At 47.4% G+C, this 18,287-nt stretch overlaps 1 protein-coding gene across 1 annotated transcript in view; it reads right to left on the bottom strand.

Moving 5' to 3' along the window:
- CLCN7 (chloride voltage-gated channel 7) overlaps nucleotides 1-18,287 on the bottom strand; it is a 36,204-nt gene that overhangs the window by 15,409 nt on the left and 2,508 nt on the right. Inside the window, exons 2-15 of the mRNA XM_053365973.1 lie at nucleotides 15,035-15,106; nucleotides 13,873-13,944; nucleotides 12,965-13,030; nucleotides 12,019-12,151; nucleotides 9,780-9,889; nucleotides 9,286-9,366; nucleotides 8,503-8,565; nucleotides 7,485-7,568; nucleotides 5,991-6,084; nucleotides 4,867-4,931; nucleotides 4,623-4,739; nucleotides 3,734-3,788; nucleotides 2,960-3,020; nucleotides 1,492-1,630 (exon numbers count right to left, since the gene is read on the bottom strand). Coding sequence (XP_053221948.1) covers nucleotides 1,492-1,630; nucleotides 2,960-3,020; nucleotides 3,734-3,788; nucleotides 4,623-4,739; nucleotides 4,867-4,931; nucleotides 5,991-6,084; nucleotides 7,485-7,568; nucleotides 8,503-8,565; nucleotides 9,286-9,366; nucleotides 9,780-9,889; nucleotides 12,019-12,151; nucleotides 12,965-13,030; nucleotides 13,873-13,944; nucleotides 15,035-15,106 — 1,212 coding nt within the window. The remainder of the gene's footprint in view (nucleotides 1-1,491; nucleotides 1,631-2,959; nucleotides 3,021-3,733; nucleotides 3,789-4,622; nucleotides 4,740-4,866; nucleotides 4,932-5,990; nucleotides 6,085-7,484; nucleotides 7,569-8,502; nucleotides 8,566-9,285; nucleotides 9,367-9,779; nucleotides 9,890-12,018; nucleotides 12,152-12,964; nucleotides 13,031-13,872; nucleotides 13,945-15,034; nucleotides 15,107-18,287) is intronic.

An 18,287-nucleotide genomic window follows, 5' to 3' on the forward strand; every position in this document is an offset into this window, starting at 1 on the left:
AGGGAGCCACTGCAGAGAAGGCCCGTTCTCGTGTTGCCACCCTCTAGACCTCTTGAGGAGGAGGAACACGAAGGAGGGCCTCAGAAGATGATCTCAGGGTCCGGGTAGGTTCATATGGAAAGTGGCGGTCCTTGAGGTATTGTGGTCCTGAGTCGTTTAACATCTGGAGCAGGGAACGGCTCAGAGATTTGGCTTGAGAAGGGCTTGCAAATAAGCCCAGGGGTGTTATCAAATCGCAAATGTGTGTACCAGCCTGCTGTCCTCTCGTAAAAGCGCTGCTCACTTATGAAAGGAAGAGCCGTTCCCCCACACCCCAAACAAACACACACACATTTTCAAAAGCTTCTCTGCATGATGCCAGAGAGGTAAAGCTTTGCTTGCCAAAGCTACATACAAACTTGGGCTCACTGCCGGGGGCAGCGGCTGGGCAACTTTGCCAGCTGGATGCGCCCGGCATCTCACCAACAGCGGCTAGCTCCCATTGGGCTGAAAGCAGGGTGACGGACAGCAGGGGGAGCCACAGAAAACAACAGCAGCAGATGACTAATTCCGGTATTGTCCACCATCTTCCTCCTTCCACGCTCTACAAGGGCAAGGCTGAAGTCGTGTGTACACATTGCGCCTTGAAAACACATCCGGAACACATTTTTGCCTTCAGAGAATTCTGGGCACTGTAGTTTGCCCCTCACAGAGTTACAGCTCTCAGAGACCCTTAACTAGGGCCAGGGCCTTTTCAGTACTGGCCCCGACTTGGTGGCACGCTCTGTCCCAAGAGACTGGGGCCCTGAGGGACTTGACATCTTTCCGCAGGGCCTGCAAGACAGAGCTGTTCTGCCTGGCCTTTGGTTTGGACTCAGTCTGACCCTTATGTTTCCCTCCCCTTATGGTTTTGATCTATGGGCTACTATTAAAATGAGGCTGCATTTTAAATTGCATTTTAACCTGTATTTTAAATTGCCCCCCCCAATTATGTTTTTACTGCAATTTTACTGGTGTTAGCCACCCTGAGCCCGGCTCTGGCCGGGGTGGGCAGGGTATAAATAAAATGTATTATTATTATTATTTAAAAAACCACAATACCCAGAATTCTTTGAGGGAAAGAAAGTGCTTTAAGGGCACAGTGTTGAGACGAAGCTGAAGGAAACTCATTTCCTTTTTCAGAAAGGTAGCCGTGTTGGTCTGCCATAGTCAAAACAAAAAATTTTTTTAAAACAATGTGTATCTGAAGAAGTGTGCATGCACACGAAAGCTCATACCAAGAACTAACTTAGTTGGTCTTTAAGGTGCTACTGGAAGGGGAAAAAAATTTCATTTCCTTTTTGTGAGCGAAGAGAGAGGTGTGTGGGGTCCAGTTGACAGAAGACTGAACTTGGTGAGAAGGTGCCTAACGGACCTGCCTCTTCTCTCCTGCCTCAAGCCCCCGTTGTCCAAAGGCATCCATTCTGGGAGGCAGCCGGCACCCACAGTCCCCCTCTGCCACTCATTTCCCACCTGGAGTGAGTAGGCCATGCCGCTGCCTTGCAGGGGCTGGCAGTCTGCCGAGGTGTAGATCATGACAAAGGCCACAGCCGCTGTCACAGCGCCCACCAGCATGGCCTCAATGACCTGCAGGCACGGCCGGTGGATATACCTGGGGAGTTTGAAGAAAAGAAAAAACACAAGGGGTTAGGGAGCAGGGCCGGCCCAACGCATTTTGCCACCTGAAGCAACGGACAAGATGGCACCCCCTTCTCCCATCATCCAACCCGGACACTGAGATCCAGCGCTGATGGCCTTCTGGCTGTTCCCTCGGTGCGAGAAGTGAGGTTACAGGGAACCAGGGAGAGGGCCTTCTTGGTGGTGGCGCCTGCTCTGTGGAACGCCCTCCCAGCAGATGTCAAGGTAATAAACAACTATTTTACCTTTAAAAGACACCTGTCCCTGTTTAGGGAAGTTTTTAATGTCTGACGCTGTATTGTTTTTGATATTTGGTTGGAAGCCGCCCAGAGTGTTTGGGGAGACCCAGTCAGATGGGTGGGGTATAAATATTAATTATTATTATTATTATTATTATTATTATTATTATTATTATTATTATAGTCCGATTCCAAATATGGAAGCCAACTGGATCTTGCTTCGAGACTGGAGAGACAGGAGCATCCTCCACCAGTCACTGGGCGACCTTGGGGGCCAGTCACTGACGCTCAGCCTAACCAACCTCACAGGGTTGTTCTGAGGATTAAATAAGGAATGAGAGGTGTGTGCACCTCACCTTGAGCTCCTTGGAGAAGAGGTGAGAGGCAAATGTAATAATAAAAAACTGAGTTAAGGAGATGAGTGGCAGCCTGTGATTCATTCCATCTGTTTCCAACAGGTACACACACACACACACAAACACACCCCACACAGTCCCAGAACTGTAAGTCCTAAAAAGGAGTTCCTGCCCAGGCACTTCGGTTATTTCCTTTAGCTAAAAATTAAGATGGCCTTTCTCCAGACATGGTTGCTTTCCAGCCAGGTGGGCGGCTGCAGAGCTGAGCTCATTTGCTCCCATAAAAGCAACCCTCGCCCCAAAAGGGAAGCCATCTGGGGAAATAAGCAGAGGCCTGACAAAGGCAGAAGTGTGCCAGACTTTATAAAAAAAAGAACACCACAAACGAAAGTACTATCGCTGGTTTCCGGCTCAAACAAACATCCAGGCAGGAATGTGAAGCAGGCTCTGAAACGCTGGTTCAGCCAAATTCTGGGTGGCTCAGCTCAGCGACGCCTGTGAATGGAGCTAAGCTCTGAACCATGTTTCAAAAGGAAGGGCCCGGCGCTGTCAAAAGCTGAAATGCAAAGCCTTTTAAAGAGGCACCCATTGTTGTGTGTGCAGCAGTTGGCTTGAGCCATTCTGCAATAGGTTTTACTCCAGTCCTTGCCCTGGGTCTGAAGTTTGCTGCTTGTTATATTCCGGGTTACCTTCTGCCAGGGTTTTTACCTGATTCGGAACATCGTCAGCCAGTAGTTCAAGGCATTGAACATGGCTCCAAGAACTCCACCTGCAGCCAGGAGGAAGAAAAACACCTGACAATAGGTCTTGACAGAGTCAGAGCAAAGAACCAGCCGCTCAAAACCACACAAATCAGAGCGGAGGAAATTAGCAGTGTAGGTTGCAGAAATCCCATAACTCTCTCTTTGGGGCAGCTGTAAAAATGATGCATCTGACTGGGATGAAGGCAAGGTGGAGAACAGTTTTGCAAAGGATATCCTCTACATTTCCACTCTGCTGTTAGATCAGGAAAAACCTACCCCCACCTCAGACATAGGATCATGGCTTTCCCCCTCCATCTCCCCTTCTCTGGGGCTCACAGTAAGCCAGGAAATCCCCCCAGTTCCACAGAGGAAAGTTCTTTATTGTGTGCAGGGGCCGAGGTATTAAGGAATTAAGTTCTTTGCCAGATGCTGGAATCTCTGCAGAAATGCAGAGGATTGTGGAGTCAACAGAGCACAGAGGAGTTTTGCCCTGTGAAAAGGCAGGCACAGAGAAAGGACTGCATGCCCCAAAATGGCCTTTGGGCTGATAACAGACACAGCTCCTTTCTAGCTGTTGACCATGACAGATTTGCTGCTGCATGCATTACTGGTGAACTTATTTCTTTTTTTAAAAGGGGGGGGGGGACCCACATGCACACTCCCCCAACCTCTGCGGAAGGGATCCACATGCACAAACAGGGAAGTCACATTATCATATTGCTTAAATAGGGGCGCTTACCCACCACTCCCATGAATATGAAGATTGGGATTTCTTGAAAAGTGTACCCCATCTTCTGCAAAAGGAAGAAAGCAAGCAGGTGTGAGCTCCGGAAACTGTGGCAGCAGTAAGGCAGCTCAAGGACGGGACTGCCTTCTACTGCACCACCATGTTTTCACAATATGTATCATAGAATCGTAGACCTGGAAGGGACCCCAAGGGTCATCTAGACCAACCCCCTGCAATGCAAGAATCTTTTTGCCAGAGGATGGGACTCAAACCCACGACCCTGAGGTTAAGAGTCCTGTGCTCTACCAAATGAGCTATTGGGAACATAGGAAGCTGCCTTACACTGATGCAAGCCCATTGGTGCCACTTAGCCTACACTGACTGGCAGCAGCTCTCCAGAGTTTCAGGAAGGGGACAATACCCCATATTTTCAACTTAACAACAATAATCTTCCTTTACATTTGTATCCCTCATTTCGACTTCTTACAGGGAACCAGGCAGAGGGCCTTCTCAGTAGTGGCACCCGCCCTGTGGAACACCCTCCCACCAGATGTCAAAGAGAAAAACAACTACCAGACTTTTAGAAGACATCTGAAGGCAGCCCTGTTTAGGGAAGCTTTTAATGTTTAATAGATTATTGTATTTCAATATTCTGTTGAAAGCAGCCCAGAGTGGCTGGGGAAACCCAGCCAGATAGGCGGGGTATAAATAATAAATTATTATTATTATTATTATTATTATTATTATTATTATTATTATTATTATTAATATTATTATTAATATTATTATCATTATCATCATCATCCTCTCCACTCCTTCTCTGGTTACGTAGAGAATTCGTGTGTGGAGGCCAGAGGAGGTGGCAGCAGAAGCAAAGCTTCGAACGGGTGTTGCCTTTTACCTCAGAGTCAAACCGGCCGAAGTTGATGAGTCCGGGGCTGGACAGGTCCCAGGGATTCCCTTTGTAAATGCTCAGGATGGAGTTCAGGGTGAAGGTGGAGATCATGGAGGCAAAGAACTGCATAGAGAGAGGGGGGGGGGAGCAGTGAGGAGCATGCCCAGAGTCGGTCTGTCCGCCAAGGACTCGACTTGCAATCCCCACTCCCTGCCACACTCGGAAAGCTCTCCCAACCCCCCAGACTCACAATCCTCCAGGTCAGGAACTGGTTCCAAAAGGAAGCGCCTTCCTCCAAGCTGAACAGGACACCACCTGGTGGAAGGGAAAGGCAGAGCCAGTGAGACTGGGCTTGTCCGCCCAGAGGCAGGAGCTGAGTGGCTCAAGGTAAGAACACCAGGCGCGGATTCAGAATGGGCCTTTTTTGCAGTGGTTCCCCATCTGAGGAACGCTCTCCCCAGGGAGTTCTGTCTGGCGCCTTCATTGTGCACCTTTAGGCACCCCACGAAAACGTTGCTCTTTAACCAGGCCTTTGGCTGATCGACATCTAATGCCCTTTTAAATGGATTACAGTCATACCTCATGTTACATTTGCTTCAGGCTGCAGGGTTTCAGGTTGCGTCCTGTGGCGACCCGAAAGTACCAGAAAGGGTTACTTCCGGGTTTTGCCGCTCACACATGCGCAGACGCACAAAGTGACGTCACGCGCATGTGCAGAAGTGGCGATTGTGACCCGCGCGTGCACAGACGCGGGTTGCATTCTTTTCAGATTTTGAACGGGCCTCCGGAACGGATCCCGTTCGCAACGAGAGGTACCACTGTATTGGTTGTTTCTATTATTATATTTATTGTGTATTTTGTGGTTTTTATCTTGACATTTTATTGTGTGTACCACCCCGAGATCTGCAGGTATAGGGCAGCATACAATTAACAACAACAATGACAACAACAATTTATGGCTGTGCAATCGGAGCGGGGTGCCTTCTTAAACCTAGATAATGAGGCGCTGGGCTTTGGGAAGGAGGCGCGAGGCTCTGGCAGAGTCCTAGAGTTCCCCTGGCTCTCCATTTATTTATTCATTTCCCCCGCCCACATAAGGTTGCAGTTGCACAAGTAAAGCAAGAGAAAGCTGCATGCTTACTGTATTAATATCATGACCATCTCTAGTATTAGCATAATTATCACCACAGTTATCACCATGGCTCATAATGGATTGCAGTAAACAGTTTTGCCAGAAGACACAGACGCTCTGAGACGCTTGGACAAAGCAACCAGTAACAGGAATAACAATGATGCTAATTGTCATCAATAATACTAATGAAGTGCAGCAAACGCCTCTCGAGTTCTGCCCGTGGGAAAGAAAAGGCGCTTTACCGACAGGAGCCCCAAAGGCAGCCGAGACGCCAGCAGCAGCTCCGGCGGAGACGAAATCCCGCTTCTCTGTGTCCCTCCGGAAATATTCAAAGATCTAAAAAGCAAACACAGCCCCGGAATGGATTAGAACTTGGGAATGGGTCTCTTAACACACACGAGTGCAAAAAGCCCTGGATGTTCTGCAACCCCTAAGTAACTCAAGCAATGCCCCCCCCCCAAATGAATGAGCCCATCACAAAGACCACCAGCGGCTTCCTTTGTGTACTGTGCAGGATGCTAGCTTGCCAAGACAGCCCAGGACTGCGAAGCAACTTTGGTGAGGGAGGAGGGCAACTGCCTCAAATCCCTTCCTGCAAGGGTTCCAACGGCCATTAGGTCAGCTGAGGAAATGGGGAGTGATGGGAATGTACAGTCATATGTGGTGGGACTGTCCGTTAGCTAATGGATTTTGGAAACAGATTGGTATAGAAATATCGGAAATTGTGAGTAGGAAGGTGGAAATATCTAAATTAATGGTTCTTATTAGCCTGAGTAGAACCGAGTTAAAAACAAAAGAGGAATGTAAATGGGTAAAATTGATGGTAACTGCAGCCAGACAGGTTATAGTGAGCAATTGGAAAAATGCAGAAGAGCTTGGGGTGAACCAAAGGAGGAAAAAAATTGAATAATATTATAGTTTTAGAATATCTAACTGTGAAGATACACAGAAAGGGTTTAAGGTCAGTGAGAAAGAGGAGGATTGGTTTGAGAAGATATTGAATTATTTGGGTAGGTTTGAACAATTTGGGGCAGTTAAAAGTTAAAAAAAACCTTGTGGCACGAGGAGTGTTAATGTATATAGAATTGTACATATGATTGATCTGAATATGTTATTATTGATTATGTACACTCAAATGTATCAGCCACCTGGGGGGTTTCACTGTTTGGGTATTGGTTGTTGGTAAAAATTAAAGGAAAAATATTTTTTTGAGAAAAAGTCAGCTGTCCAAGGAAATGAGTGTGGCAGCGACAACTGCCTTCCTCTTGGTCCAGACAATGTCACTTGCTCTGCTCACAGATCTGATGGGAGGCCTGTGTTGGCCTGGTTGCTCTCCCAGGCAGTCAGCATCTGCACAGCCAGAACAAGGCAACTCTGCCGAAAGTCCTATAATGTTAAAATCGGGTGTCTGAACTTGCTACTCCCCTCTTCCCTCCCCACCCCTTTTTCCTCGCATGCTATGTCTGTTTATGCAGTTTCATGCTAGAGGGCAGAGACTCTTCTGCGACGAAGGTTCTGCAACCTGGGTATGCCCATTTGGTTAACGGGTGGGGTGCAAATGCTTTAAGCTTGAGAAGAGGGAGAGAGGCAGGCCTCATACCTGCCCCCTGGCATCTCCAACATCTGTTACCAGGATCGGGGCTATGAGAGACAGCGGCAGCCGCCACTCAGTGAGGAGGTCCTGGCCTGCGGGGGCTGGAAACCCAGCGCAAGCAACCCACTTGTAGGAAACGAACCTTGAAGTCTCTCTTCAGAGAAGTTGACCGTCCTTGAGATATGCCAGCTGCGATGACAGCTCCAGAGTGAATCATCGGCCCTTCCTGAAACCAAGAGAAGCAGAATTGAGAGGGAGGTAGAAGCTGGCTTGCAAGACTGTGCTCCAAGCAGGGCAGGATTTAGGTTTGATGAGGCCCTAAGCTACTGAAGGTAATGGGCCCTTTATATGTCCAGCTGTCCTTTGACAACAAAAAATTGTTGCTGTTTTTTAGTGTTGAATATATGCTATATGGTAATTTGTGGACCTAATAGGTATCTAAAGCCACTTGTACATGTTGCCCTGCAACCAGTCCATGCAGAATGTAGGCACCCTATATATAGAAATGAGCAAACCAGTGGTATTTTAGGGAGCAGGCTGGGAGGCGGGGGGCATTACTTACATCATAGGAGCCTACACAACACAAAACACTGTTGCTATATGTAGGTTTTATTTGATTTGTTTTTTTATATTATGTTAAATTGAGTTTTGAATTTATTGTTATTCACGTTTTATACTGTATTTTATGCTGTTTTAGTTGCATCAATTAAGTGTTTTAAATTTGTTGTTAGCCGCCCTGAGCCCGGTTTTCTGAACCAGGAAGGGCGGGGTATAAATAAACATTTATTATTATTATTATAGCAGATGAGCTATTGGCCTGACTTGGCAGGTTCTTATGTTGGCGCAACATCTCCCTAAACACCGATTCTGATCGCAGCAAAACAAGCTGCCTGAGGCAAAGTTTTCTTTTCTTTTCTTCCCGTTGTCAAAGCCACGAAGCACGACTCGTTCCCCATGATCCTGAGGCGGCAGTTGGGTACAGGCCAATAACAAATGGCAAGGGCAAAGGCTAACAAAGAAGCGCCATTGAGAGCAATGGCTGCCAAGCAGAAACCTTCCCAGGATGCAATGCAAAATAGCCGGGAGGTGGCATTGTTAGGTAGGAAAGACAGTAGCAGATGCCTTTGGGGGTGAAGTTTCTGCTTCCTCTCCTCAGTTACCTTTCCAACCGCCAGGCCTCCGACCACAGAGAAAATCACACCACAGACTTTAACCACCAGCGTCTACAAAGAAAGGAGATTTTTTATTATTATTTTTATTATTATTATTATTATTATTATTATTATTATTATTATTATTATTTTAAAGTTCCCATTCTGGACTGAACTTTGGGCTCCTATGCTCAGTTCCCTCAGCCGCAAAGCGCTGAGCTGACGCAAGAGAGGAGTCCACGTTTAACCTTCAAAGATCTCGCCAGAAAAGAAACAGGCGCCGAACCAAAACACGGACTCTCGTTCCAAAGGAAGTGAGGCGAGAGAACTACTCCGATCTTTGTCACCAAAGACAAGTGAACTAGTTCGCTGATCCTTATTGCCCTCACAGAGCTACAATTCCCAGAGCTCCCTGGCAAGAGGGACTGACTCTAAAACCGCTCGGGAACTGTAGTTCTGTGAGGGAGAAAAGGCCTCTCCTAGCAACTCTTGGCACTCTTAACAAAACACACTTCCCAGAATCCTTTGGGGGAAGCCATAGTTGTTTAAAGCAGCAGGCATAGTGCAAATGCATAGTGCGAATAGGGCCCTAGGTGAAAAGCAGCAGATCCCATAATGGAGGCAGACACATCTAGCAACATCACACACACACACACACACACACACACACACACACACACACACACTGTTCTCACTAAGGAAGCGGAGGGGCAACTTTCCCTCATAAAAGTCTCAGGTGGATCAGGGGAAAGGAGAGACACTCTGAAAATTGCCAGGCACAACCTCTCTCACCTTCAGCCGGACCACGTGAGGGATCTTAACTCCATTGAGGTAGCACTTGATCTGAGGTATTCCACTACCAGCTGCCACAGGCTACAAGAAAAGCAACAACAGAGAAAATAAGTTTGCTTGGGTGTATTTCTGTCATTCGAACAGCTCCGAGACTGGGCAGTCGCTACATATTGCCCTCCACATGCAAATTGTAAGAGGCAGTGTGGCGTCACGGTTTGGATGCCGAACTAGGACCTGGGAGACCGGGGTTCGAATCCTCCCCTCAGCTGCAAAGCTCCCTGGGTGACCTTGGGCCAGTCACCGCCTCTTGCAGTATTAGCTGCCTCACAAGGTGGTTGTGAGAGTTAAAATGGGGTGTTTAAAGCGCGTATGGCTCCTTGGGAGGAAAGGCGAGGCAGCAACGGGATCATGAAACTCATTGGGAGCATCACCCTTTGCCAAGGCGCGAATTGCAAAATGGCGGCGCGGGCGAGAGACCCGGGCGGAGGCCTTACCTCAATAAAAGCAACGATAACGGCCCCGACCATCACAATGCTCGCGTTCAGAGTGGCCCAGAGCAGCAGAGAGAAGGACAAGCCGCCTGTCTTGGTGAATTTGTCAATATCTGAGGAAAGCAGGTTAAAAGGGGAAAATAATATCTGGCCATGGATTTGGGGAGAGGGCAGGATGTGTGTAAAACAGGCATGGGCGATATATCAACATATCGCCCAGGACCGGTACGAGGAGCAGATGGCGATGTTGGTTTCATTCAGCGGTTTATCGGTGATGAAACCGTTGTGCTCCTGAGTCCCTCTGCCAGCAGCGCAGCTTCATCCAGGAGATGCTGCTAGCAAGGGGATTTGGAAAAACGGCGGTTTCACCAGCGATATACTGCTGAGTGAAATATGTATCACGGTCTGCTCCTCATACGGAGCAGAGGGAGAAACAAGCTGCATCGGTCCCTCCATCCTATTTGGGGACTTCCCTGGCTTTTTTCTGGCCCACGTAGGACCAGTCTGGATAGTTGTCCTTGGTGAAGATTTGACGTTTTCATCCCCCCAAAAGTTTTTGATTTGAGTTTACTGAAATGAGGCTGCATTTTAACGTATTTTAATCTTGTTTTTAAGTTGTATTTTAATTGTTTTTATACCTGGTGTTAGCCGCCCTGAGCCCGGTCTTGGCTGGGGAGGGCGGGGTATAAATAAAAACTATTGTTGTTGTTGTTTAGTCATTTATTCGTGTCCGACTCTTCGTGACCCCATGGACCAGAGCACGCCAGGCACTCCTGTCTTCAAAAATTATTATTATTGTTGTTGTTGTTGTTGTTGTTGTTGTTGTTGTTGTCGTTATCATCATCATCATCATCATCATCATCATCACATTGCTCGGCTGATAGGCCCCGATTGCTGCTCCTTTCTGCCAAGCATTTAACAGAGCCCCCAGTCTGGCACTGGCTTGCCCAAGCCGGCAGTGGGGTGGGGGCTCCGTGAAACTGCCCCCCCATCTGAGCGACCCCAATCGCTCAGCAGGGGTGGGTGGGAGGCTTCTTCTATGCCCCAGCTGCACGAAGCCTGATGCTGCTGTGGTGTCAGATCGCTCAGATTGGGGGCTGGAAGAAGTCTCCCCCCATCCCATCTGATGGGATGGGGGGAGTTTCTTCTACGCCACAACTGAGCGAACCCCGATGTTGCTGAGGTTTCAGGGCTCACTCAGCTGAAGTGGGGGGACCCCTCCCGCCCCCCAGCTGAGCAGCGGCCAGGGCCAACTACATTGGTCCTAGCCTGCGAGGAGCTGAGGTGAAAGGGCCCCAGGTCCGGCGGCAAGAGCAGCGGCCGTTTCACCCTGTGTCTAGCCCAGGCTTCCTCAAACTTGGCCCTCCAGATGTTTTGAGACTACAATTCCCATCATCCCTGACCACTAGTCCTGCTAGCTAGGGATCATGGGAGTTGTAGGCCAAAAAACATCTGGAGGGCCGAGTTTGAGGAAGCCCGGTCTAGCCGGCTGGGGCCAATGAAGCTTGTTTCAACATCGTGGTGTATCGCCAAACCGCACGTCTGGCTGGTGACATACAGCACACTGTTGAAAAATCTAACATCGCCCAGCCCTGGTGTAAAAGGCAGGCCTCAGCTTGATACAGTCATGTTAGTACGGAAATATGTTTTATACTTTTTCACCTACGTCCACCTGGTACACTGCAGATATTCTGAACTCCAACTCCCATCAGCCCCATGCTGGCCATCCAAGCTATTCTGCCGCCATCAGGGATGGCGGACGACACAATTCTGTCTGATTCCACTAGCTTTCATTCGCAGCACATGGCAAAGGAGTCCTCCTGTCCTTCGCCTGCAGGCAGCAAAACGCCTTGTGCCAGGGATGTAGGAAGGAGGGCACGGGGGCGGACCGCCCTGGGTGCCCTCACTGGGGGGGTGACATTTGGCGCACTGTCTGCCCGCAACTCCCAAGCCTGCCCCAAGCCCTCGGGGTAAGGGGGCAGAGCTGCGCCACTTTGCCGGCAGCATAACCCCCTTCCCCCTTTGTTCTGACAGCTTGGGGGAGGCTTGGGTGGGTGGGCGGTGCACCGTGGGTGTCCACCATGGGGGGCTCGCTCCACCCCCACGAACGGCTCGCTCTGCCCCCGGCTGCAGGGTGCACGGCCGCTCCCGAGCGGCTATCCCGTGCCTGGGAGGGCACCCTCCCCTCGGGAGCATGCCCACCGTACATATGTTCCGCGACAGCCCTGCACTCAAAGGATACTGCCCTTCACCACTTTGTATTTCAGCCCAGCAATGTATTCCACCACAATGTCGATGAAGCAAGCAACGAGGCCGGTGAGGATCCCGATCATGGCGCAGATGACCCACCGACGAATCTCCACCGTCCGGAAAGCCTGCGTTAGAAGAAGTTGCAATCAGAGGGGTCTGCCTTATTATGCTGCTTCTTACTGACACTATTCAATTTATGAGTGGCCTAATATAAATCACCTCTCTATCTGGGGCATAATATTCGACTTTCATCTTAGGAAAGGCTATGGGAAACAGATTTGAAATTTTTGGTTGGTGCTGTGCGTTGGAAAGAAAATTATATGAAAATGATAAATACCGTTGGTGTTTGACTCCCAGTAAGCTAGCAAAAATGTATAAGACAGGTACAAATATCTGCTGGAAATGTAAAGAAAAAGAAGGCAGCTTTTATCATATGTGGTGGTCTTGTAAGGTAATAAAAAGCATTCTGGGAAATGATATATAAAGAATTGAAAAAAATGCTTAAAATAACTTTTATAGAAGTTATTATGTAGCTGGATGATGGCTTCCATTACTGACATTTTCTGTGGATTTTTGCATGGTTTTTATTGCAATGCATCGCTCTTTCTTCCTGATTTTACATGATGCTTTAAAAAGTTTTGTAAGTCACTTAGAGGCTCTCTATGTAGCAAGAGACTAATAAGCTGACTAAATAATACTGGACTGTGTCAAACATGAGTCATATGGAGTAGAAATCAAGGGATATTACATTATTTTCATTGTGTCTACTCTGAGTAGAATGCAGCTGGATATTGCACAGCAACAACAACAGATTAGGTTCCGCTGTATTTTTAAAATGTGGACTTTTGTATGTGGGGAGGGAGGCGTACACATAACCAGATCTGAGATTTTGCAGGAGGAACACCCCAGCAATCCTTCAGCCCTGGAGATGGACTGACCGTATGTTTGATCCTCTTCTCTTCATCCAAGAACAGCTGGTTCTCACAGTTGTCATAGTCCAAGCTCTTAACCAGCAAAAAAAGAGAGAGAAGGGAAGTGAGAAAACAGAAACAGGAAGCCAGGGGAATGCAGCCTGCTCGGGAAAGGCTCACTTTGCCTCAAAACTTACTAAAAGCAGCCCTTTCCAAGATTGCACCATCCCATCAATGCCCTCATGCAGCCTTGTATTCAAGTGGTAGTCGCCTGATCGCCATAGGCGAACAGGAATTCCATGGAGGGCGAATCAGTAGAGGAAGGACAGAAAGTTCTTTACCTCTCTTGTGCCCTGCACTGAAAAGAACTGAAGCCCCTTCTTCCTTGCCCAGGACAGAAAAACAACCAAATGCTGTAGCTTTTTATTAGTTTAACCCAGGGGTCAGCAAACTTTTTCAGCAGGGGGCCAGTCCACTGTCCTTCAGACCTTGTGGGGGGCCGGACTATATTTTGGAAGAAAAAAAAAGAACGAATTCCTATGCTCCACAAATAACCCAGAGATGCATTTTAAATAAAAGCACACATTCTACTCATGTAAAAACATGCTGATTCCTGGACTGTCCATGGGACAGATTTAGAAGGTGACTGGGCCGGATCCTGTCCCCGGGCCTTAGTTTGCCTACCCATGGTTTAACCAGTTGAATTATTAGTTAACAAGATTCGCATACATCCAGAGGGTTACAGGCTCCACATCTCTGTGCAAAATAAGCAAACAAGAAGGAGCAGACCTCTCCATAACTTTTGTGGGTTTATTGTTTACAAAATCTGCTGGATAGCTCTCCCGGGTGGTGGGTAGATCTCCCGGGTTATAACAAACGTTCCCACCATCGCATGCCAGTTCCTTTCCAGTTGGAACCTTAAGCTGGGTGCCCACCTCGTACTTGAGAGAGAGGACTTTCTCGCTGTGTGGGATCTCGTTAGGGTGCGCCCGAGGCGGATCCATTTCCTGCAAGACACAATCGTCACGATTCTTAACGCCGCCTATCAAAAACTGGGCTCGTTTTATTTTTTTTATTTCACGAAAACAACACACCGCCTGATCATAGGAAACCTCAAAGGGGCTTGCGAAAATAATAAAAGCAGTGAGATCATTTGTAAAAGCAATTAAAACATTTGAAAAATGGAAACCAGCAACAGACCTCAAAACACCTCAGTGTTCTAAATACCTGGCTAGGCCTTAGGTTTCAGGGCTGAGGTGCAGCCTTCTCAAACTTGGTGAGCTCCGGATGTTCTGGAGCCTGCGGCAGATGGGAACCGTAGTCCAGAACATCTGAAGGGCACCAGGGTGGGGTGGGGGTTGTCTTATCAGCCCCCAACTTGGAAGGACAAGCTCAGGGCCGGGGGCCAAATTTGGCCCTCCAGGCCTCTCCATGTGAACCTTGGTGTGAGAGAAGAGAAACTATCCTAGTGCATAAATAGGAAAAATTGCATGCGCTGCCCCGCCTATTTTTGCTTCTGGCCCTGCCCACCAGCGGCATGCAGTCCTCGGGAAGTTGTCCAGGAAGGATTGTGGCCCTCGGGCTCAACAAAAAGTTTCTCCCTTCTCTAGAGCAGGGGTCAGCAAACTTTTTCAGCAGGGGCCAGCCCACTGTCCCTCACACCTTGTAGGGGGCCGGACTATATTTTGAAGAAGAAAAAGAACGAATTCCTATGCCCCACAAATAACCCAGAGATGCATTTTAAATAAAAGGACACATTCTACTCATGTAAAAACACGCTGATTCCTGGACCGTCCGCAGGCTGGATTTAGAAGGCGATTGGGCTGGATCCAGCCCCTGGGCCTTAGTTTGCCTACCCATGCTCTAGAGCAGCGGTTCTCAACCTGTGGGTCCCCAGATGTTGTTGGACTACAACTCCCATCATCCCCGAGCTCTGGCCTTGCTAGCTAGGGGTGATGGGAGTTGTAGTTCAACAACATCTGGGGACCCACAGGTTGAGAAATGCTGCTCTAGAGGGTGCCCGAAATGTCCCCTCTGAGGCAGTTTCTGAGTGCTACCCAGCGGCCTCTTGGCTCCCCCTCTGCAATGCTCACTTACTGGTTCATGTTCGTCGTCGAGGTCCACGTAGCTCATGCGCCCGAGTCGCAAAGATGAGGAGGACGGGGTGAGCTGAGGGGGCAAAAAAAGAACAGGCATGTCAGTGAGCCAGTCAGAGGAATCAGCTACCAGGCCTCAGGTAAAGCCTCGTCCCTAGATGAAAAGGCAAGGTATTTTCATGGTCCTGTCCTTCCACAGTTGGTTACCAAACCCTTGCCATTTGGATTGCTGGGTTTGTAAATGGCTGGGTTAGCTGCATATGTGGATAGGAAGGCAACATGAATACAGTGGTACTTCAGGTTACAGACGCTTCAGGTTACAGACGCTCCAGGTTACAGACTCCGCTAACCCAGAAATAGTGCTTCAGGTTAAGAACTTTGCTTCAGGATGAGAACAGAAATCATGCTCCGGCGGCGCGGCAGCAGCAGGAGGCCACTGTTAGCTAAAGTGGTGCTTCAGGTTAAGAACAGTTTCAAGTTAAGAACGGACCTCCGGAACGAATTAAGTACTTAACCTGAGGTACCACTGTATTTAAAATAAATGTTACTGCAATTAATTTTATTTCTCACACACCGTTCCCCCAAGAGGAAGGTCACAAAAGTTTTAAAAATCATTATTAAAAAGAATCTAAAACAAACTGCAAGGACAAGAAAATTGTTGATAGGTTTATTATCTTTTTCGTAAACCACTCTGTGGTTTTTGTTTACAGTTAAGCGGTGTATAAATTGTATTAAATAAATAAAATAAATATGAAGATGGTTGGTCATGTGAATATATATGTTTGTGTGTGTACATACATACATACGTGTGTGTGTGTGTGTGTGTACAGTGGTACCTCGGGTTAAGTACTTAATTCGTTCCGGAGGTCCGTACTTAACCTGAAACTGTTCTTAACCTGAAGCACCACTTTAGCTAATGGGGCCTCCTGCTACTGCTGCACCGCCGGAGCCTGATTTCTGTTCTCATCCTGAAGCAAAGTTCTTAACCTGAAGCACTATTTCTGGGTTAGCGGAGTCTGTAACCTGAAGCGTATGTAACCTGAAGCGTATGTAACCCGAGGTACCACTGTATTCAGTTAAACATCTGGCTAGTTCAGATGACAACCTTGAGCTAGGGTAAGAACACTGAGAACTTAAAGAATAAAAGTCACTTTATCCAGGGGCAGTCCACATATATATATATTGGCCTATTCCAGCCTCTTTTTCTTACTGGTGACTGCTTCTGCTCAGAAAAAGCCTTTTGGTTCCAGAAATGTATTCTGATTGTACAGATAAAATAAACCAATAGAATTCTACAGGATGTGCTGCTAGTGTGTGAAAACAGTCCAGATCCAACAATCCCAAGCCATGCATCTCTAGATTACAGAGATGTCAGGTGCCATACTGGTACCCGGGCATCTTCACTTGGTCGCAAGTGGCCAATAGCTAGGTGCAAAATGCTCCTAGTGCCCGGCTAATTTTGAACACTGATCTTCATCCCCTCCCCCAATCTGTGGCTTCTATCCAATGCTAGACCCCTTGAAATTAACAGACATCACTAATTTATTCTATCCATTCCAATGGATCTACTCAGAGTAGGACTTCATCAGATGCACTGCTTTGTGCTGTTGTCCTTTTATATATTATTAACTGCGCGTCAACCTGGATGTTATGAAACTCAAGGGAGGGGCATTGAAATAACTTTAGAAGGAAAAAAACAGAAGGAAAAAACAAAACATGTAACGCTGAAGGAATTTAAGACATCATAGTTCAGATATTCCGTCCCCTTATGCAACGAAAACAAAGCCCACGGAAGTCTTTTTGTCAACCGCTTTGAGGTTTTATTACAATCAAGCAGTATATAATTTTTAAGAAATAAAATGAAAAAGCAACAATCTATGTCAACTGGAAAGGAGTCAACATCAGCAAGTCACAGCTTGCTAGTCTGAAAGGAAAGAACTTGAATGAGAGGCACTGAATTTCCAGTTCTTGGTCATGGGTCACTCAGTTCACTGCTAGCTTAAAAAGGGGGTTAAAGAATTTTTAAAATGCTGGCTGATAACTGCTGGAGAGAGGGGTTGCTCTGCACAGCATCAGAGCACTTGGGAAACAAAGAATTCAAGGGAGCACAAACCATCACAATTCCCAGCATCTGATTATGTAGACACACACAGAGACAGCATTTCACCTTTCCAAGTCAAACTGGATGGACTTGGCTCCCAGTTCCCTAGAGAACTTCCTGAGCACCCAGGAAGAAACTCAAACAATAGCAAAGCTTTGGGGCAGAGGAGCACATCTGGAATAAGACAATCTCCTGGTCTTGGAGGTGTATGATTGGGGTGTGGGGCAGAGGCCCCAAAGCTCAATTTGGGATGCAGAGATGTGCAAACATAATCCCCATATTTAGGCCGTGCGACAGTCTGTTCCGAGAGCGATTCCTCCTCAATTCTTAATTTACTAAGTGGGCTGGCAAACTGCCAAATGAGCAAAATGACGTGCAAACTGTTCACAATCAAGGAGATCTAAGGCAGTGTTCTTCATCCAGGCCTTTTATGATAGATTCCCCGATGCTGGAGCTTTTAGTTCTGATCTTTCAAGATCTCAGAGGTAGAAGAAAGCACTCTGTCAAGCTCGCTTAGGGGAAAGAGGCAATTCCTGAGCAGCAGGAATAATACTAACATATGTACATGCTGTTTTTTTTCTTGCCAGAGTCTTCCCAAAGCAGCTTACAAAAAATTTGTTGTTGTAAATACTTTTTTTAAAAAAACACAGATTTGCAGAGATAAAAACGGTCTCAGAAGGCCAAAAAAACAACACATTTATTGTGGGAAATTTCCTCTTTCGAGGTAAGGCACGTGAAGCCTGACTGCCAACATGTGACATTCCAAAATATAATGCAACACTTTGACTTGGTTAAGAAGGGAATGTATTTTAGCTAGGGGGGTAAATCACAGCATTTCATATATTTAACCTCACTGCTGCCAGCTTGACCTCATGAGACTCCAAAAGGACCGAGACAACTGCTTTGCACTCATAGCAAGACTGGGAACGATCAAATCAATTGTTGAGTGTAAAGTCTCCGTGTTTATAATGTCAACACTCGGGGGAAGCTGGGAGCTACTCCTTCAAAACTCTGAATGGGTTGAAACAGAGGGTGGTTATTACAACTTGCAGAGACAGAACTCACTAGCTGAGAGCCTGAAATGGGGAAATGCCCGACTTTTGCAAAATTGTCCATCAGCTAATTGCAAGGGCTTTGGGTGCTTTGAGACCAG

Source organism: Podarcis raffonei, chromosome 14 (genome assembly GCF_027172205.1).
Source record: "Podarcis raffonei isolate rPodRaf1 chromosome 14, rPodRaf1.pri, whole genome shotgun sequence".
Classification (NCBI taxonomy): Eukaryota; Metazoa; Chordata; class Lepidosauria; order Squamata; family Lacertidae; genus Podarcis; species Podarcis raffonei.